General features: G+C 48.0%; 1 protein-coding gene across 3 annotated transcripts in view; it reads right to left on the reverse strand.

Annotated features, from left to right (window-relative positions):
- Positions 1–22,310, reverse strand: part of ITPR1 (inositol 1,4,5-trisphosphate receptor type 1) — a 348,152-nt gene that overhangs the window by 55,700 nt on the left and 270,142 nt on the right. For all 3 annotated transcript variants that reach the window (XM_069561814.1, XM_069561813.1, XM_069561815.1), the window contains 6 exons: positions 16,685–16,885; positions 14,748–14,858; positions 12,164–12,259; positions 9,057–9,179; positions 7,598–7,702; positions 4,469–4,661 (listed from right to left, as the gene is read on the reverse strand). In XM_069561814.1, the coding sequence (XP_069417915.1) occupies positions 4,469–4,661; positions 7,598–7,702; positions 9,057–9,179; positions 12,164–12,259; positions 14,748–14,858; positions 16,685–16,885 (829 nt within the window). The remainder of the gene's footprint in view (positions 1–4,468; positions 4,662–7,597; positions 7,703–9,056; positions 9,180–12,163; positions 12,260–14,747; positions 14,859–16,684; positions 16,886–22,310) is intronic.

Consider the following 22,310-nt stretch of genomic DNA (forward strand, 5'->3'; position numbering starts at 1 on the left):
ATTCTTTGGTGGCGCCTTACACTTAGGATGATGCTTAAGAATAGATATGGGGGGAATAATTTCCATCTCTATGCCAGAGGCAAAGTTTCCAGAAGATAGGCTCATTCAACATAATTCTCCTCTAAAGGGAAGCGTGGAATAGGTGAAAATGGATGTCTAGCGTGTTATTTCTTTTTCCCAATAAAGTCACCGTTTCACTCTAGGACAGCAGCTAGTGACAAATCCGATGACTCTATAACGATGCCTATAGCAGTAACCAAGCCTTCATAAACTTCTAGCCAAAATAAAGTTATGGCACAATCACACAGAGCCCTGGATAATTTAATAACTGCTCATTTACATGCTCGTACTTGGTAAGAGGCCATGTTTCCAAACCATTGAGTTTTGGAGCCATAAGTAGCATCTGGTTTAACATCTCTCATTTGATAAATGAGGGAAACTGAGGCCCAGCCGAGGATGGAAGCTGTGGCAATCTCATCCCCTCAGCTCAGAGACCCTTGGGCTCAGTGACAAGGACAGAGTTAAGGGGCTCATGTCACCATTTAGTAGAGGAGCCAACCAGTAATCAGTCAACCCCATTTCCCGGAGTTTGTTTTATTTTATAAGCTATTAATAATTGCTGAAGCAAATTTAAGATGAGAAACCACTTGCTCTGGAGACAATAACTGTTGGTGTTTTTTCTGGGACTGAAGCCCATTCCTGATCTGAATATGAAAACTCTGAACAGCACAGAAGAAACAATGGCAAGGATGGCCAAGGGCTGACTGATGGGAACACGGGAATTTATAACATCCTCTCCCCATCAGTGTATGGGTAACAGACTAATAAGAAGTGAAAAGACAAAAAGGCAGGAAACGGCAGAGATCAGTGAGGGTTAAGCCAGGATTCTCTTTAGGGGGAGCTCTCAACCTGAACCAAGTCTAAGAATAGCCACTGTTTGATGCTTTAACATGACTGTAATAAATGCTCCTCAACTCTGGCATATAGTTTTCACAAGTCTGACTTTTACAAGGCTAACACCGTACTTTAATTGTGGTGTCACTCTGAATATGAACAAATATTCGACCCTTCAAGTCAACTGGGAATCTACCCAGGTGCAAGAAGACAGGGTCCCATGATCCTAGAAGGGCAGGCGATCCAAGCAACTGCACCCAGGGCATCTCCTGCTAACCCTCTTATCCTAGCTTGTCTTCTTTTTAAGGAACTGGGCTTGCTGAGGACACAGACTCCATGTGCATATACAGCAATGGAATTTCCCACTCTATTCCAGTGAATGTAAAAACCATGAGGGTGGAAGACAGGGAAGCCTGGTGCGTTGCCGTCCATGGGGTGGCAAAGAGTCAGACAGGACCGAGTGCCTGAACGGCAAGACACCACGTAACACCGAGTAACAAAGTGCTGGCCTTTGCAGCTCTGCCTCAATTTCCTTTCACTACCTTCTAGCTTTCTTAGCCCAGAGTTTTCTCATCCCTGGGGCCAGGAGAAGATATCAGAGAGGCACAGTGGATGGAGGATGTGAATGCACACGAGAGAGAGAGAGAGAGAGAGAGAGAGAGAGAGAGAGAGAGAGTGTGTGTGTGTGTGTGTGTGTGTGTGTGTGTGTGTGTGTCTTTTGAGTAAAGCAGGGAAGGTTTCAAGAGAGTATAGGAACTAAGTGTCTTAATACTTGCAGAAGAAAAGATGAAGCAACACGTGTCTCAGACACACCTCCCTGTGTATCTGAGCCCCAGCTACAGATTCTCCAAGGCATAGATGATTCCCAGAGACACTTTCAGGAAAAGGTAAAGCAGCTTCATAGACAAGCCAGAGAACTCTTTTCTGTAGACACATCAGAAGAGAAATAAGCTACTTAGAGGGGAAAATGTATTTCATTTTAATTGCATTTCTAATGAGTACATTTCTCCTCTTCCTAAATATGCAAATCATGTTTAATTCAGTTATTACTTTCAATTTTTCTCTTACCAGCAGAGCTATGAGGCCAATTAAAATCTCTCAGTTGACAACTATAGCTGTGTTTAAGCTTCACTGAAACAAAAACTGCTTTTGAAACAAAGACAGACCAAATAAAAGAAGGTATTAGCTACAAAGCAATAGAAATCTTGGAATGATGAGCTGGCCATTTCTTGACCAATCAATCCGTTGGGCAGTCTTAATTCCCCACTTTATAGGGGAGGGCCTAGAAGAGGTTCAGTCACCTGCCCAGGTCACAAAGCCAGTGGGTGATGGAAGGAGAATGAATTCAGAGATCCCATCTCTTGCAGCTGAGGTCTTCCTACTCTGCCAGGCTGAAGACAACATCTCAGAAAGAGGCATGACAAGGTCTCTCACTTCATCATAAAAGGTGAAAATCTTTCTTTCAATTCTTAAGCCCCCTGGAGAGCCTATTTTCTATACCTATTGGATAACACAATTCAGAGAGAATGAGTGTATCTGACCAGTCTTAGTATCAGTACTTAGTAGACCTATATATTGGGCTTCCCTTGTGGCTCACAGGTTAACGGGTCTGCCTGCACTTAGTAGACCTATATATTTGGAGAAGGCGATGGCACCCCACTCCAGTACTCTTGCCTGGAAAATCCCATGGATGGAGGAGCCTGGCGGGCTGCAGTCCATGGGGTCGTGAAGAGTTAGAAAGGGTAAAATCATTTTTTAAAATTCACGTGTTTATGGTTGTGCTGAGTCTTCGTTGCTGCACGTGGGCTTTCTCTACTTGCGGCCAGTGGGGGCTACTCTTTGTGGTGGCTTCTCTTGTTGCAGGTTTCAGAAGCTTGCGACTGAACAGTATCTGGCTGTTTTAGCAGCAGGTCACAGGCTCTGGGCACTCACGTTTCAGCACTTGTGGCACGTGGGCTCGGAAATTGCGGCCTGCAGGCTCTAGAGCGTGGACTCAGTAGCTGTGGCACGTGGGCGTAGATGCTCCGCACATGTGGAATCTTCCCAGACCAGGGATCCACCCATGTCCCCTGCATTGCCAGATAGATTCCTATCCAACACACCACCAGGGAAGTCCAAAACCACCGTTTCAATAACTATCATGGAGGTCTGGATGAACCAAACCATGAATTTGGGATCATCACCTAAAATTGGAATCATGGACTATTTCAGTGAAGAGCAAAATCAACAAATAAGAGGAAGTTCCCTTCTATTGAACACCATAGCTGAGAAGACAAGCATACACATAGGGTCTCTGTCAACCTTTTTTGGGTATCTTTCTTATATGACTGCATGAGCATGGTGCTGCGAGGATGTTCAACACGACTCACGATGCTTGAGCCATAGGAGCTTGGATGGAGCCCACGGTGGCTACAAGAACACACTGATAGTGGGGCCACCTGTCCACGAAGCCTTATGAGGTCCACACCATGGAGGACACGCATGCTGCTCTGTTAAAGGTAAGCTAGACACCTTGCGTGGGGCTGGGTGACAAATGGGTTGGTTCAGCAAAACATATGACCGTGCTTTAAAGTGCTGGTCAATGAGGTGTCCCTTAGATGAGAGAGAATGGAGTAGGGGTGGGGTGAGACCAGCGCCTGGCGGGCAGCCTGCTTGCACAACGCCTTCTGCCACTAACCGATTCCAGGGAGACAGGGAGTGGAGCGGAGCAGAGCAGGGGCGGCAGCAAAGGAGGCAGGTCTGTGCTGGCTCGGGCCAGTGAGGGAGGACGAGGAGAGCACCCAGAACCTGACCTCCAGCCCCGTGTCCCCTCCCGCAGCCCTGCCCCTCAGCAGGAGCTGGAGTGATCACAGGGGCAGCTGGAATCCAGGGTTTCAAATACAAACCCTAGCTCCTGACTAATGACAGGAATGAAGCAGCATCCTTTCTAAGCTGGTCACAACAGCTGGTGCCCAGCGTACTGTCAGCAGTGAAGGATCACACTAAAACTCTAATGAAAACTGGCCGCAGAGAAGCCGGCCAGGGCAGCCCTGTTTAGACGAAGAAATGTAGCCAGCCTGGCTGGGCCCCGCAATGGGACTCGCTGGTGAGCAATGACTCATCTTCTGTGGCCAGTGATTCCACTGCCTATAAAATGACGCTAGGGTGTACAATCCGAACTGCCCTATAAAAGGGGGAAGACCTGTGTCTTCCGAGCACGTGGGCTGGTCAACGAGCTCTCAGGTAGGCTCAACCTCCTGCTCAAATGTGTCATCCTGTGGGCAGCAGGCCTGTCTGTTCTCCATCCCTTTAATTTTCTCTATCAAAATAGGAGCATTTTAAGTCCTTCTGGGAGCTCTCCAGTCAAATCAGGTCAAAGGCAGCTGGAAGGAGGCCTTTTTAGCACCTCTCAGAGGCTGGAGCCCACTTACTAGCTTCCAGGGTGCCTGGGTAGTCCTGGTGTTGAGAGGGGGACAGAATCCTGAGCCCCACCAGCTCTGCTCCTACAAGGAGGTCCACGCACTCACCATCGAACCCCAGTGTGCAAGACCTGCAGAACCACACAATTCCACAGCACCTGGAGGCGCTGACCCACCTCTGAGCTTCTTCTGCCAGTTCATCTCATTGAAGAGGTCCTCGGACCGCAGGAAGAAGTCGTTGATCTTGCTGCCCTGCTCGTCCCTCTCTGTGGTGTAGTATATCCGTAGTTTTGACTCTTTGGTTAGGAATTCACATATACTGGGCACGGGGAAGACAATCTGCTCCATGGTTCGGTCTAATCTGACAATCTAGGGTGAAAAAACGGAGGTTAAAATTATCAAAAAGCCTTTCCTGAGCACTTGGCACAGGCACAGGCTCAGTATTCAGCCTAGATTTTTTTCTTTTTTCTTTTTTATCCATACCACATGGCATGTGGGATCTCAGTTCCTTGACCAGGGATTGAAACCACGCCCCCTGCATCGGAAGACTGGACTCTTAACCACTGGACCACCAGGAAGTCCCGTCTCAGAATTAAAGATCAAGCATAACACAGACCTGACCCGGAGTCTTCTTGGATTCTATAACTCCCGGACTAGGTTGTATCTCTTAGATTTATGCATAAAACCGTTTTGGAAAGTCAAAATATTTTTCTAACCTCAGACCCATGAATTGTACTGTGATGAAGTTTAATCTGGAACAATTTAAAGTGTGTTCTGTGTACAGATTCATAGGAGGCTTGGGGCTGCAGATGTCCAACAGAACTTTCTGGAATGAGGAAAACGGGAATGATGAAACGATGCCACAACTGTGTGTCTGCCCCTTGAAAGCAGAGTCCCTACTCACATACGGGCGCTGAGGACCAGCACATGTGGCTGCCACAACTGAGGACTGGAGCTTAGTATTTAATTTTATTCAATTTTAATGTAAACAGCCAAACACAGCTAGTGGTGATCCCACTGTACCATGCAGTGCTAGGTCATGGGACCAATCTCACCTAAGAGCCTTTCTCAGATTGCAAAGGTGGGTTCTCTTCCCTAGATAGGAACTCAAAAAGGAGATCTTCGGTTTTCACAGAGGCAGTGACCTCTGAGCATCTAACATGTGTGATGCCTAAAACGAGACTCTTTTCATATTGATATCACACTCATTGTTCTTTTACCTAGCTTTGCGGATTCCTGGGGTGGACGCTTCACAGATATTCCCCATGCTCTTCCTAGACAGGTTTAGTCCCCAGAGAGTTTGTCTGGGGGAGACTGTTCAAATTTTTCAACATTGCGTTGAGTCGTAGTCCCAGGGGGCCAGAGATTTCAAAGGGGTTCAGGCTGTAGTACTAGAGGGGCAGGGCCTCCCTGTGTCCTTCCTCCCCAGGGGCTGGACAAGTCAGGTGAGGCCCAGAGCCATACCCTCTCTGAGAAGTTCTGGTTCCCAGTCTCCCAGTGATTTTTTTCCCAGCACAGCAGGAGAGATGACTCAGGTCAAGCTGCAGTGGGAAACTCCGAAAGGAGGCAGGTTCCCACAGCCCGGCCTCCCTGAATCCTCGGAGATGTCGTCTGGAGACCAGTGGTTTCCAAATCAAACTGGAGATCATGTTACCAAGTCTGGTGCATAAGCCAACCTCGTTAACTGGGATTGGGGGGGCGGGTGTTGGTAAAGTGGGTGGATACAGTCTGCAGTCCCCCACGGCCCTCCTGCTTTATATCATCAGGGGGGCTCTGGATCAGCCCCCTTACACGGAAGGAACATGATCTGAGACGAGACAATGGAGGAACAGGTGGTCTCCTGGCAAGAACAGATGCTCAGATTTCAGGGCGACCTGCATGGTGTGACCGGAGTGCTGGGATGCGGGTCTGCGGAAGCCTGGGAATGACAGCACTCTCTGTGTCCTGTGAGACTGGACGGTATGAGCAGCTGCCCAGGAACAGGATTTCAAGAGCTCAGGCCGCCCTGCCTGGCCATTTCTCTCCATTATTCAAGATCGATTCATGCCTCTCTTTCACTCAATGTACAGCTGGGAATCAAAACCCATCCCAGCCCTTCTCCCCCTCTAGCAGAGTGGGGGACCTTGTTAACACCTCTGCACCTGATCAAATGTCAGTTTGATGGTGAACCAAGGAGCTCAGCCAGACCATTTCCAAGGTTCCTTCCCCTCTGATATTCCACACTGTAAATACCTGAAGCTTGTCTTCTAAGGGCTCCAGAGAACAAACTTCTGGTCATGAACAATCAATTGGGATGACGTGCTCATACACACTGTCATGGTCAAAGATGGGTGAAATGACGCATTTTATGAGGACAGCTGCGAGACCCCAGACCGTGGGTATGATTATCCTCTGACATGTCTCTATCCTGCAAGTCTCACATGGCCCAAAGGAGCCTGCTAGTCTTTCAAAATCCTTGCTCTGACACTGATACTTTATGTGTGCATCTCCTCATTAGCTGATCAGGACACACCATCCCTTACTGCCTGAATCCTGCGGGTGCAGGTCTGGGCCCTCTCAGCCCCCAGGAGACAACGCAAGGAACATTAAAAACACCCATGGGTTCTGGGTCAGCCAGACGTGGATGAAAATGTCAGCCCTGACACTGAGAACTGGACCTCTCGCTGAGTGACACAACCTCTGAGTCCCTTCTCAGTGTTGTCCCATCTGCAAAATGGAGATGATTTCTTTCTTGCGGGTGTGTGTATGTGTTTTCAAGTGCAGATCTGGTCGTATTACTCCTCGGTGGAGTTCTGAGGGTAAAGTCCAGACTCCTCCAGCCAACACCAGACGCGGTCCTGCAGGACCTGGGGCTGTCTCTTTCCTCTCTGATCCAGTGTTTTCTCACTCCCGCTCCCTAAGCCCCACATCTTCACCTTCACCTCCCACCTCGGGGCCTGCCAAACTCTAGCCTCCTGGCTGTGCCCCTTCATTCCCATCCTTTGGAAGGTCTGCGCTGGGTAACACTCTTCAGAAGAGGCCGCCAGCAGGTCCTTCTGCGGTACCATCTCATGATACCTTCTGGTCGTCCTCACGCCCTTTTCCAAATTCACAGCGCATCTCCTTGTGTGGCCTTGCTCGGTGTCTACTCCCCCACTACCTTGGCTGTCCCAGGCTTTGAGCATTGAGTGCGGGTCCTGGTGCACCGTAGCTTCTCACCACCTGTTTACCACTCAGACCAGTGACCGCACGCCAGCCCCAGCCCAGGGCACCCACTGTGGAGGCCCTCGACATGAGCCTGGGTCCCAAGTGTACCCGGCCTTTACCTCTATCTGGGCCGTGTGCTTGGCATAAAACTCCAGAGCTTCGTCTCCATCCACCTGGCCGCCGGGTTTCAGCATGGTCTGAAGCTCTTTGTTATGTCGAGCCAACTAGAACACAAGTGCAGACAGGGGAGTCAGTTCTGTTTGCAACAGCAACACACAGCTGCCTTCTAGCTCTGGGGAGAAAAGATGCATGGGAATAAGCAGCAAGCTGGAGGGCGAAAGCAGGGCCCCATGTACCCCACTGAGGCTCGCTCTGCACGGTAGCTATTTTGGGAGCCTGGCAGAGTAGCGTGGAGAGCTCATGTCCACTCAAGGGCCCACTTTGCCCTGGTTTCCTTGGCCAGGCAGGAGGAAGGTGGGGTTTTCTATCCCACCCTACAGAGCCTCCTTAAGGAACACCCTGAAACCTCACAGGGGCTACATTACCATTTTTTTTTTAGCTTAAATCATTTCATTATCAATATGTACTTGCTCATTAAAACTGAGTAAGCTGATTTGGGCATATAATTTTTTTTTAAACTTTCAACTTTTTATTTTGCATTGGGTTATAGCCAGTTAACAATACTGTGATAGTTTCAGGTGAATGGCGAAGGGACTCAGCCATATATATACATGTATCCATTCTTCCCTAAATCCCCCACCCATCCAGGCTGCCACATAACACCGAGCAGAGTTCCAAGTACTATACAGTAGGTACTTGTTGGTTATCCATTTTAAACATAGCAGTGTGCATGTAACCTTCCCAAACTCCCAAGGGCTAAATTAAATGCTAGGAATGGAGGAGACAAGAAGCAAGGACTTATCAACCTCCAGCCCAATCCCATCACTGTTTTCTATCAAACGCCTCCACCTAAGAGAGGTGGAGGGGACCAGAAGCACCAGCCTGCAGCCGAGTTCCTGGCTGCCCACACACCTCAGCCCGCTCCAAGCACGTCAACCTCCAGAAAGAGGAAGTGTCTTCAGAAGCCCAGCCACTTGGGAAGCGAGTTACGAAACAGGGCATTCTGGTGCCAGGGTAGGAAGTATTACTCCATCCCCCGAAAGGCAAACAAAGACAAGGCAGAGTGACAAGTTCCCAAAGATTTCCAAGTGCGATAGGCCAGGCAGCTGAGGTTTCTTTCTTGAGACGGTTAAGACAGACTCATCAATATTTATGAAAAGACTAAGACTCCTTTCAAGTGTCTGGAGACACAGTCATAAACTATCCAAGTGTCACGGCTCAGTGGGAACGCTTTTAAGAAATGCGGGGGTTTCCGAGGACATGACCCTGCGAGAATGGAACACTGGAAGCAGCCTGGACCTCGCACTCGGGGTCAGGTGGCTGGCGGTACCCGTGAGCCACGTTACCACATGCCCAAACAACCTCAGGCTGAATCCTTACAGGAAAAGCAAGTTTAAGGGCGCATGCATGGAATGCTGGCACTGACTGTTGGGCAGGGGGGCTGGGGAAGGGTCGCACCTGATGAGCTAGGATGTAGATGTTGTGCCCCACGTTTCTGGGGGAGGCGGCTCCGTCCTCACCATTCTCACCATCCTCGAACTCCACTTCACCTTGCATGTAGGCTTTCTTGATCACTTCCACCTGCAAGAAGGGCCATGGCACAGAGCCCCTGTCTCAGGAAGACCCATACAGAACGGACAGTGACAGCACACGCATGGAGTCTCCCCTCCAGGGACAGACACTGCCCACCAGGCTCAGTACACTTTTCCTCCAGGTGTGGACACAGCCTCAGAATCCTTCTTAAGACAATCACAGGCAGCCACTGCCAACCAGCCTCCACTGACAGGAGAGGGAAACCCATTCATTCTCCCTAAACCAACACCCTGTGGCTGATCTATGACTGTCTACCTTTTTTTTCTCCTAACTTTTAATTTTATATTGGGGCATAGCCAATAAACGGGCTTCTCTGATAGCTCAGTTGGTAAAGAATCCTCCTGCAGTAGTGCAGAAGACCCCAGTTCGATTCCTGGGTCGGGAAGATCCACTGGAGAAGGGATAGGCTACCCACTCCAGTATTCTTGGGTTTCCCTTGTGGCTCAACTGGTAAAGAATCCACCTGCAATGTGGAAGACCTGGATTGGATCCCTGGGTTGGGAAGATCCTCTGGAGAAGGGAAAGGCTACCCACCCCAGTATTCTGGCCCGGAAAATTCCATGGACTGTATAGTCCATGGGGTCGCAAAGAGTCGGACACGACTGAGCGACTTTCACTTTTTTTTCATAGTTAATAAACAATGTTGTGATAGTTTCAGGTGGACAGAGAAGGGATTCAGCCATATATATACATGTATCCATCCTCTCCCAAACTCCCTTCCTTTCCAGGCTGCCCCACAACATTGAACAGAGTTCCCTGTTATGACCTTCTACTTTAGAACGGGACGGTGGCTAAAAAAAAAATGCACCCGAACAATAACATGATACAAATGAAGGGTACAAGCCAGTCCTGCCCTATCTCTTCATCTCCTCCTGTCATCTCTCCCCATCCCATACCTTTGCCATTTCAGGAAAAGCAGAAAAGAAAACCATTCGCCTTTAGGAATAGCTGATGAAACTGTTTTCTGGCTTCAGATATTTCCCTGTCCCTCGCAGCCTACACCACATGAAGAAAAGATCTTTAACAGATGACATCTACCAGCACTTTCTATGCCCGAGCACTATTCTTTCAGAAACATGAAGGCTCATCAACGCTTTATGAGGTGTCAAAGATTCCCCTTGATTATGGATGGGGAAGCAGACTCAGAGAGGCAAAGGGGCGTGACAAAATTCACACGAGCAAGCTGAGCTTTAACCTTGATCTTCTCACGCCCAGAGCATGCTTCCCAGGGCATCTGGGTGCTGGCCTTCCTGCTCCCATCTGCTGGCCTCAGCTTCCTGTGAGGGGGTAGGGTTGGTTCTGCCCCTTTCTCAGTTCCTCCCAGGAACCCAGCACAATGCCCTGGACAAAACAGGGCCCAGTCAACGTTTATCAGAGGAACCTATCAAGAATCAATCATTCAGAGAAAAAGAACACAACGCCTTCAACACTTAATTCGCACTAAAAATTGATCACTTTCTCTAATGACTCAGAGGCATTTCCGCCTCCTGCATCACCGTGAGGACAATACTGTGAATTACTTCTGTGTCCGAGACCAAGCACGCAGAGGGCCACACATTGCTGCGCTGACACCAGGTCAGGCCCTGGAAAAAACTGTAGAGACAACACCCTCACTCTCCGAGACTGTCTTCCTGTCAGTTCTTTAAAAACACACTGAACAGACAACGTGTCGCACAGGACGTGGGAGCCTGAACGCACAACACGTATGTGAGCACACACACATGTGCACACATGCTCCCGACATTAGGGTATCTCTGCTGCACTCCTCAGAACCGCGTTTGTTCCAGGAAGCCTTTGACTCCGCCCTGCAATTCAGGAATGAAGCTGTTCAGCCACAAGGGGGCAACCTGGAAGCTGGTGGTACCCAGGGGGCTGCCATGTCCCTCATCCAGGATGGGGTGTGTTCTTGACTGATGGGAACTGCAGTGGGGTCCCTGCTCAGTCATCCGTGCCCAGTCAGGAGTGACAGATCCCAGTCTCCCCAACCCCCCAGCCCCAGTTACATAAGCCCTTACGTAAACTGGGAGAGGACTTCCGTCTCAGGCTGAGAACTCACTCCTGGCCTCAGAGATCAAAGTGCTGGGCTCGCTGTGAACTTTATTTAAAGGGACACATAAAGGGACTTCAGCCGGCCCCAAGCACACACTGGGTCACCGGGCGGCAGGACAGTTTTAGTGCCCTCATTTAGGTCTGTCAGTTACAGTTTATTTGCGTGGGAAAAAGTCTAAATAGAGAAGTCCGTCCTCAGTTCGGTTCAGCATCTCTGCCAGTTGCTGTCTCGCAGTCTACAGCCCTGACTCCCGGCCTGGAAGTCACAGCCAGCTGTTAACATCACCCCCCAAAATAAAGAAGTGTGTTTTCTTTTTTAAAAGACCCAAAATATCAGCACCGCCCTCCTGCCCCCCCACACCAGGAAAAAAAAAAACAACCCACTATTCTGTTGCCCAGATTCTCGATACCAAGAAGGGATGTGAATTCTTGATCCCTGGACAAAGCCACAGCAAAGAGCAGCCATGAATGAGCGCGTTCCGGAAGAGTTTACCACGCACGGGCACTGCGCACAGGGCTCTGCAGGAATCATCTGCTTAGTCTCCCTAGCAACTGTCTGGACTAGCTGATACCATCCTCTTCCTTTCAGGGAAGTGGAGCTCAGAGAGTCACCAAGGTGTCCCAGAAAAGGGCAGAGCTGTGGATGTGAACTCCAGGCTCCCACACCCCTCCTGGTGCCGCCTTCCCTGAGGAAAACAGCCTGGGGAGGCTTTCCCTGGGGGCTGTGCTGAAGGCAGAGGCCACCTATTCCATACAGGGGTCACCTCCCTGCCCTGGTCAGTGGCCCCAGTCAAATGTTCTCTTTGTACTTCTGATTGCGGGCATCATAAAGAAAGCTCAAGGAAGTAGATACTCTGCTCCGGCCCCCACGAAGCTCTGATGCTGCTCAGCGCCATGGCCAGGGGCTTAGCCGTCCGACTCACCAGTTCCTTGGGCCTCATGTTATAGAGGATCCTCTCGGCATTCTCACTGTCATGCCTGCTTTCCATGATGGCCAGGAGCAACTTGGACGCATTGTTCTAATTGGAGACACAAGGGAGGAGGAAATGAGGAGGAACTGCCAGGGGGTGGCTGGCCTGAACTATGGGGGATCAGGGGCTGCATCCTGACAAATGTTCCGCTCCATGGGAGGGCGTGGGTCCAGCGTTGGGTTGGCCCAAAAGTTCGTTAGGGGTTTTCCATAAGAGTGTACAGACAAAATAGAACAAACTTTTTGGCCAACCCGATATATCCAAAACCACCTGCACCAGACTGAGAAGGTGCCACTTACGACCCCAAAAACACGTCCACAGGAGCAGATGATGGTCAAAGAGGCATCCATCTGTTTCGCTGCAGTTTACCCTTAGAGTCACTCAGTCCAACTCCTAGTGGACACGGGACAGTTAAACAAGGGAGCTTGGTGGATCCACTGGGACCCTGACGATGAGAGTGGTCAGGAAGCCCCTGAGACACAGATCCAGATGCCTTCAGGGGCAGAGGTTGGTTATCAACACTGTGATTCAGCCTTGCAGGTTAGAGAAGGCTGACAATTCAGGTAATTCCTCCCTTCCCTAAAGGACTTCCTGGTGGCTCAGATGGTAAAGCGTCTGCCTACAATGCCGGAGACCTGGACATGACTGAGCGACTTTACTTTTTTCCTTTCCCTGACCTAAGGGAGAAGGAAACGGCAACCCACTCCAGTATTCTTGCCTGGAGAATTCCACGGACAGAGGTGCCTGATGGGCTACGGTCCATGGGATCACAAAGAATCGAACATGACTGAGTGACTAATACTTATACTTCCCTGACCTAAAATAGCACTATCAGCTCTTATAGCCCCTAATATTATCATGAGAGTACAGCCAATGCCAGTTAACAAAAGGGACCCAAGGGATCACTGTATGCATATTAAACCATCATTTCCCACTATGTTCAAAGTTTCTTACATAACCACTCCCTGCACCTCTCAGCTTTTGGTCTCCAGGACTATGATAATCCACATGCTTCTTCATGTATTGGACTCGAAGGCTGTTGTTTTGGTGAGAGGGGGCAGTATTTTTTTTTTCCCTCCACAAGCACAGATCACAGCAGTTCTATAGGGTTGTTATGCCATCAAAAGATGGCTTTTCACAGGGAAGAAATGTCTAATAACCTTCAGGTTACTGGACTAGCTGAAAATGCCACTGAAATGCTGATGAGGAGCACCTGAAGGTCTCAGTTTATTTCATGTTCTCCTCTTATATATCCTGATAAATGGTAGCCAAGGATATGAGCCTGAATGAGGTGATCCTTCGACAAGAGGATTTGTCACAGGAGTTAAAAATAGCCCAAAGAAACAAATTCATTTAAATGATAGACCCAAACTATCTATTAGCATGGACTCTCGGTTAGAAACATTAAAATAAAATAAAAATAGCTGGGTGATTCCCGTGGGCTTCTGTGTTACCACCTTCCCTAACGACCTTTCCTCTGGCACCACTGATGCCATAGATACAGACTGGCTTTTTGTAGGTCCAGGCTCTCCCATGACAGTGACAAAGTGCCCGGTGCTCCATGCGGGGGTGAGATGGAGGGCAGATCTCAACCTGCCCCAACACGGGAACAGATAAAAAGGACATGTGCTCAGGGAGGCTAACATTTCAAAACACACTGCAGACACCAGGCTGGGTTGCAAGTCCAATTCTTTAAAGTAAAACTTTGGACTCAGGGAATCTTCGGAACCCCTAAGACAGGAGTGAGGGTTTTTTGTTCTTTTTTTTTACTTTATTTTTAATTTTCTTGTACATTCAAGAAATCAACTCAGGAGTAGTCCATCAGCTTCTAAAATATTCAACAAGCTGGCTTGTAAACCCAGTGGCTTAAGCATCTTGAAGCAACTGCTTTCACCCCATAAAACTATTTTGGTATCAGAGGGAGTGAGCATGTCAAAGGTGCTTCTACATCAGTCATCTGTTTGTACAGGATGCAAAGAAACTCATCAGATGCCAGGAGGCACAATACTGGCCAGTTTAACTTTCCTTATGTTAACCCAGCATCAATGAACCTCCCTTCTGCTAAATAAATCACGAAACAGAAAAAGGTGTTCCCTGATACTATTAACATACAATTTTTTTTTTGGTCCTCGATAGTTTTAGTGGTACTATTCTTCAACTGGCCCTTTTCCTCAATGGGGGGAGGGGAAATGAGAGACCACAGAGGGAATGGAGTTTCCACTGTTTCTCTGTCTTCATCTTTCAGAATCAGGTTGTTCTCGGAGTCTATTTGAATTTGCTTCTTAGTTTTGGGTGTGAGTTCCCATTCCATGTGACCTGTGAGTGGAAAAACTGATATCCTCTCCCAAGACCTTATTTGGAAGGGAAAAACCGAAGTTCTGCGTTTTACTCAGAACTTGCAATGTGGATCATTCATTGAGTTTAAAACAACTGTCTTCAGGATTTAGTTTCACAGCAGTGACCTCGTCACGTGCACAGGCAACACACAACAGAGTTTCCAAATGCTACTGTTTTTCTGCTTTCAATTCCTACTTGCCTTCAGCTCTAACACAAGGTCCATCCTCTTCTTTCCCAGAGGGTTGATGTCATTGAGGATCAGGGCTGTGATGATGTCGATGCCATTGGACTCATGGGTGGCTATGCAGTTCTGAGAAAAGAGGCACACGCAGACATTGGCATAAGGCTGGTCATACATCAGACGTCAAAGGCCAACAGGCTGAACTGCTATTTCAACACAAGGCTTGCCACTCCCAGTCATGTCTCTAGGGGAGGGCAGCAAGTTTTCCGTGAGAAAGTGGTAAAAATAAAAGACAGATGAAAATCTCTAGTTTCAGAATTAACAGTAAACAGTAGGAAAGTCCCCATGCGCTGTAACTGATAAATTGGCCGCATCTAATCCAAACAGCGCAGTGGGCTTTTGTTCTTAAGGGAAAATATGGTGTGTGACTGATTCTGGGTTCTGAGCACCGGTTTCCCCTTGAAAGGTGTGTTCCATTCTCTCTACATCACTCGGTTTTCATATCGCACACTTTTGCTTCAGGCTTGAGCTTGGAAAGCAAGTTTTAATTCACGTAATATCAGAATTAATCACCTTCCCCCAGGTAAGATCCCCATTTGCAGCAGAATTCATACCAGTATGGTCCTTTGCACAGACCTCAGTTTGGCAGAAAAGCCAACTTGAGGTTATAAGGAAATTCACTTAGATGTCAGATAAAACCTCTCCCCCCAAGCCTGTTATAATTTTTTGTTTGTTTGTTTCTTTTCACTTTAACTCAGACTATACCATCTGTCTCATCAGGAAACCTGGAAAGGAAGGTGGATCTAACCAAATGCCAGCCTCAAAGTCATGGACAACTATGACAGATTCTCAATATACAGCGAGTGGTCCCTCTCGTAAGCCAGGCTTCTCTTCTGAGCCAAGGTTCTGGCCTTGGTTCCCAAGTAACACGGCATGTCATACCTGCCCTGGCCACTGCGTTTATCATGGGCTATTTTAAGCACTGGCCTATCCCCTCCAACTAGGACACAGCTAGAATTTGAGTTAAAAACCATACTCATTCTAGCGTCAGTGCAAAACCTCACAGAATCTATATGATGTCATGGATAAGCAATGACTCTACTGGGTTCCACTCCAAAAATATACATCTTGAGAGGCACCAGTGGGTCCTGGGCTTCCCTGGTGGCTCAGTGGTAAAGAATCCACCTGCCAATGCAGGAGACATGGGTTCAATCCCTGATCCAGGAAGATCCCACATGCTGCAGGGCAACTGGGCCCATGTGCCACAACTGCTGAGCCTGCGCTCTAGAGCCTGGGAGTTGCAACTACTAAGCCTGCACACCTAGGGCCTGTGCTCCGCACCAAGGGAGGCCACCGCCATGACAAGCCTGCCCACTGCACCTGGAGCGCAGCCTGCCTCGCAGCACCCAGAGAAAGCCCTTGCAGCAGTGAAGACCCAGCACAACCAAAGGTAAATAAGGAAACAAATTATTTTTAAAAAACGCTAACGGGTCTTTCTCGTCTCTGAACGTCAATCGTATGTTTTCCTCATATTATTTTCAAATGGTCTCATGTCCAGGAAGGCTCTTCTTTCTAGTTAAAACCTCCTTCTGTGAGGTGGTCCCTTTATGTGTCTTCGCTAATATCTGAAATAGAGCCCAGTCTTCTGGTCTTACTCATTTACCTCCAACTTTACCATGTAATCCCAGCAAAGTTAAGAGCTGGGCCATTCAAACCAAATCAAGTTGTGCCTAGACCAGGATTCCCGCTGATGCCTGGGATCAGGTCACATCCTGAAACATAATAAAGTCCAGTGGCTCCTTCCTCGCTGCTGGACAGAGGCCTCTGGTTCTCCTGACTCCCAAGGTCTACAGCCAGACGCTATATGACTTCTCAACTAGTCCATGTCATCAAGGCTTCAAAATGGTACACCTTTTTTTCTTTTCCCCCACCTCCTCAAAGAAAAATGGGATTACCTGATTCTCATGGCAAGGTCCTTGACAGTATTCGGTCAAACTTTCCAGGGTTTGGTTGATGAGGGCCACGTTCTTTTCGTTAATATAGAGTCCCAGAAGACCAAGACCCCCGGTGGTGCTTCCACAAATACAGTCCAGAAACTGCAGTGTCTCGCACACCAAATTGTAGTTGGTCTTGTTGTTTTGGCAACGAAGGAAGTTCTGCAATTGGGGAGTCCCCAGGTTTGGGGAGCAGAGGCAAAGAGAGGGAAACGGTCACTCAGCCTGCCATTTGGATCATGTGCAGTCGCTTGGTGCACAGGATTGCGTTGGTTAGAACAGAAGAGTCAGCCCCCACGATGGGCAGCCATGGATGCAGCCCTGGCAACAGCTACGAACGCTTGGCTTTTGTATGGGGTGCAGTGGAGCAGAGCTGCTCTTTGACAACCCGCTTCAGCCTCCAAGACCCTTGTTTCTCATTTCTCTCTTTCCCGCTCCAGCCCACCTCCCTGCCCACCACATGTTAAGTTCAGAGTCTTCTGACATTTCCAAGGACAGTGGTTTTATTGAAAAGATGATGGTGTGGTCTGGATGCTGAATGCAGAGTGTAGTCCTGAGGGTAAATCATCACAGCATAAAGTGTCACAGGAGGGCTTACGCCCACGGCCATGGTGGGGATCTGGATTACCTCGCTGGGTCACTTCCATTATTAAAGGAAGGAACAAAAGTGAATAAATGTGTGTATGCTTGTGTGCATGTGCCCGAGTATGTATCCTCAAGGTAAACTTACAATGTTAAAAGACTTAAGAGCAGATACTTTCTCAATGAAGTAAACCAAGGCAATTTCAACCACCTCATAATACACTGTCTATTTTCATACAGAGATCTTTTTTTTTTTGTCATAGACTCCAGTAATCTCTTCTTAAAAAGAGGCAAAGATTAACTACAAATACTTGTGGGCATAGTTAAAAAAGTTACATATGTTTGCTGTAGAAAGTCAGAAAATTATCTTTTTGGATTATCTTTCTAAAAAGATGATTAAAAGATAAAGCGAATGTAACTTTTGATCTGGTAATTCCACCTCTATTATTGTTCGCAAAGTACATATTGGATGTTCGCAACAGCACTGTTTGAGACAGAGAAGAACTGGAAGCAGGCTAAAGGCTCATCAGCTGGGACACAAACAAATGATAGTTCATCAACATTCTTTAATATTGCAAGTTGCAAACACAGAAGCAGGTCCGTATGTATCAATATGGAAAGATCTCTAGGATATACTGTTGAGTTAAGGAAACAAAAAGGGCAAATAGCAGATTAATAGGGATCCAAAGCTCCCATCTAAATATACAGGAAAAGTTCAGAACAACATGGGAAAGCGAAGAGGGACCTTTTTTCTTTTTTTTTTAAACCAAACACTTATTTTCATTAAAGCCTTCATAGAAAGAATATATTCATTGTATAATTCATTCATTATGTACAAAGAATATATTCACTGTACAAAGAATATATTCCTTGTATAATTAAAACATTTATAAATGCACAGATTAAAAGCTGGTAATCAAGTTTAATGCTTGACTTGTCAACAAACTAACCACCCGTCACTGTCACCCCCAACCCCAAGTTAAGCTCAGTCCCTTATGCTGAAGCCTTTCTGACGAGTCTAAAAATTGAGTCATCATTCAGGTCCAGGTGGGAGGTGGGGGAAGGACAGATGTTTGAGAACCACGTGCACTTCATGTGACTACATTTCTAAGGACCACAGGTAGCCAGAGGAGGGTTCCACAGCCATTTCTTGCTCCAGTCCCTCAAAGAAGATTCTACCTGTTAACAGCCTGGCTGAACCCCATGCCATGCAACGGTGGGGTGGAGGAATATTCAGGGAGAGGACAGGGGAGAACCAGACTGTCCTAGGCTCAAATGCACAGCATGGCTCTCGAGGTCCAATTTCCTCCCCAACTCCTGCGTCATCATTCCTGCCATGCCCCACCTCTGCTCAGGGACATCCTCTCTCCCGCCACGCTCTTCTCTGTCTGGCAGCAACGAACTTCTTTCTGCTCTTCAAGCACCCTTCATTCTCTCATCGCTGGGGCTTCAGCCACACCGTTCCCTCTGTCTGTCACTCTCTCCCTGTCTCCACTCTGATTAACTTCTCTTCCTTCAGGATGGGGTGTCAAGTTACTTCTTTCAGGAAGCCCTCCATCCTGACTCCAAAGAGATCTGAGCACCAGCGCTGGCAACAGACAACTGGCACAGGGACTGTCTCGGGCCAGGGGCTTCACAAACACTGCCTGAATATCCGAATTAAGTTGAATGAATGGGAGAAAGAGGGCTTGGGGAGTCATCAAGGCTGACATGCTTCAGACTCCCCAGGAAGGACAGTGAGCAGCCCTTTCTTGAAAGCCTCTCCCATTTCTCATGATCTTTATAGCATGTCCACCCAGAATTTCTCCCTCCTAATTCACATCCACTTTCTCTACAAAAACAGAGGTTTTTTGCTGTGCCACTTACTCAAGGCCCATGGGAACTCCTTTCATGCTTAAGGAATACAATTTACCCTTAGCACATACCACTCACCCCACCTTGCCTAGGCTAGAAAAATCCTATTATTTTTGTGGTCTTCCTTGGAGTGCCAGGGACCAAGTCAGGATGGGAAGATGAAGGAAATCAAAGAATTTAAGTCTGGGCTTAAACAGACCTCAATGGACAGAAATCAGGATCTGCATTCCTTAACCCAGATCAAAGGCAAAGCCAGCCTCTCAGGGGAAGGTTCAAAAGCAATGGAAAAATGGTTCAAAAACAGTCCTTCCCATCAAGGTTCTTGCTACAGTGAACAAAGCTTGCTTAAGGTAGCAACTGCCCGTTTGGCAAAGTCAAGTTTGGTGGCTTTATCTCTACTGAACACTTATCAACAGGAGAGTTAAGGTTATAAACATGACAAGAAACTCTGGGTAACTTCAAAAGGCCAGAATCCCTCCCTCTCTGGGCTTATCTGCACTTCCTTCTACCAGGGAGCTGGTCCCTCTTTCCTTGTGAAAATGTCTTCTCCCTCAGATCCAAGAGGAAACCCTGACCCAGAGATTCACCATCGGATCCAGAAAGCTGCCAAGATGGCATTCAGAGCTGCCGAATCCCGCTTAAAACTACCATTTTGAGAGCCAGACTCCTACAAGCATCTTCTTGTCAGAGCGATTTTATTAACTAGCTCAGGCTGTCTGACTTAGTGGGAGTCTGTAAAGATGAGTGCAACCTTCATCCTTCTAAACCCTTGGTCCAGACTGCTGGTTTGCCAGCTGGGCCCTGCAAAACCCTGGGGGACCCCGGGGATGCCCCATGTCTCAGGGCTCTTATAGATGAGAAAGCAAAGTTCGAGCACTCTGTAGTTTCAATTATGAACAAAGCAGCCTTGCTTTCATATGCTTTACTTTGTACCTTCTGAGCTGTTCAAACAAAGAATTCTGCAGCCTTAAACAGTTTAAAATTACTGGTGTTATGGTACCCTCAAAGGTTAAATTGCTAAGTTGTTTTTTTTTTTTTTAATATATTATACTGTACACTCCTTCTTCCCACAATACCACTGTTTCTGGCAGACCAGTATATTGGAGAATGGGAGTTTTGGAAGGACTCATGAAAAGGTGCTTCTGCTCATGGGGGTCTTGGAGAATTTATTCAGAGTTTTGCTAAGAGCTAAAGACAGCTGAGCATCGAAGAATTGATGCTCTTGAACTGTGGTGCTGGAGAAGACTCTTGAGAGTCCCTTGGACAGCAAGGAGATCAAACCAGTCAATGCTAAAGGAAATCAACTCTGAATATTCACTGGAAGGACTGATGCTGAGGCTGAAGCTCCAAAACTTTGGCCGCCTGATGCAAAGAACCGACTCAATGGAAAAGACCCGAATGCTGGGAATGATTAAGGGCAGAAGGAAAAGGGGGCGACAGAAGATGAGATGGTTGGATGGCATCATTGACTCAATGGATATGAGTTTGAGCAAACTCTGGGAGATGGAGGAGGACAGGGAAGCCTGGCATGCTGCAGGCTCAGTCATGTCGGCCACGACTGAACAACGATATGGTACAAAACAACAACTGTGAGGACTTTCCCACCAGAAAGGGTGAACTCATACAATGAGGGCCTCCCTCTGCTTCCCCAGTGAAGATGGGAACTCCAGGGGGTGGAGGGGAGGAAGAACAGATCCATGAAACCAGAGCTACACTCGGGAAACAAGCACCCTGGGACCGCCCCTCCAACGTTCATGGACGGGACTCTACTCAAGGGGGGTTTAGTGTTTGGTTAGTTCAGAACTCAGCAGACATCAGCTTCTCTGAGAAGCTTTCCTGGACCTGGCTCACTGTGTTTGTTCTCCTGCTCTGAATACACAAAACCCCTAAGGTGGCACAACAACAGCCCTTGGCATGCTGTGTGGTCGTCTCCCTCTCACCAGGGGCTCCTGCTTTGTGGGGGTGGGGGATCTCCATCGCCCTGGCTCAGGGCACAGAGCAGGTCCTCGCTGAGGTGAGGAAATCAACACACATGCAAAGTCTTAATCTACTTTTCCTTCGGAGCCTGAGGTTGGTGGAGACCAGTGACTCTAGTACAGGCTAACAGTACAGGGCAATAGCCACAAAGTTCAGCCTAGAAATCACCCCGGCAGCAGGGCGGGGCCCCCATCCACAAACACGCCACAGTCGAGCTGAAGGCTTTGTTTTCCTACTGGTGGGACAGCCGGGTTTCCCACGGTGTCGCTCACACTCCCTTGGCCTGTCTCCTCCATGATGGATGGTGTAGATACGGAAGGTGGAACGAATACAGTCTGCCTTCAAACAGAGAAATGCCAGCCAAGGAGACAGTCACCAGACCCTGACCTTTGGGTCATGAGAGCTCTGTCCGCCCACTGAGCTCAGCTTGCAGGCGTCAGGCCAGTGCGTCGAGGGTTGACGTGTTCCATGTCCAAAGTAGGAATGTCTGAGCAACAAGCAAGAAAAAGAAGACTGACAGCCAAGATCTCACACTCAGCTGTGGACAGGGATGAAGCTGGGAATGTCAGTGGAGGAGATGAGCGGGTGTCAAAGTCGAGAATGAGCCTGAAGTCACTGCCTGGCTGACAGAAACCCCTTCGTTTTGAAGTACGGGCCAGACTTGGCTGGCTGATGACCTTGGATCTGAATGCTTTTTCAAAGCCCAGGCTCTTCAGACTCATTGGATCGAAAAATCAGTACAGATGGTATTAATACTGCAAACTTCATCCAGTACCATCTCACTGTTCTTACTGTTTAACAATTAAATTCATTACTCAGCTTACCTAGGTAGAGAGTCTGCAGCAGGTTTTAAGGACAAGCCATTTCTAGCTGTGGCACCAAATGGTCTGTCCACAGCCAACATGTGAAAAGTCATCAAACCACCCGGAGGGTCAAGTCAACAATGCAACATTTCAAGGCTGCACCTTCCCCTTGCTGTGTTTGGACTACAATTATTACTTTTATTTTTTTGATGTGGACCATTTTGTTACTGAATTTGTTACACTACTGCTTCTGTTTTATGTTTGGTTTTCTGGCCAGGAGGCATGTGGGATCTTAACTTCCTGACCAGGGATCAAACATGTGCCCCCTGCAATGAAGTGAAGTCTTAACCACTGGACCACCACTGAAGTGC

Source organism: Ovis canadensis, chromosome 19 (genome assembly GCF_042477335.2).
Source record: "Ovis canadensis isolate MfBH-ARS-UI-01 breed Bighorn chromosome 19, ARS-UI_OviCan_v2, whole genome shotgun sequence".
NCBI lineage: Eukaryota > Metazoa > Chordata > Mammalia > Artiodactyla > Bovidae > Ovis > Ovis canadensis.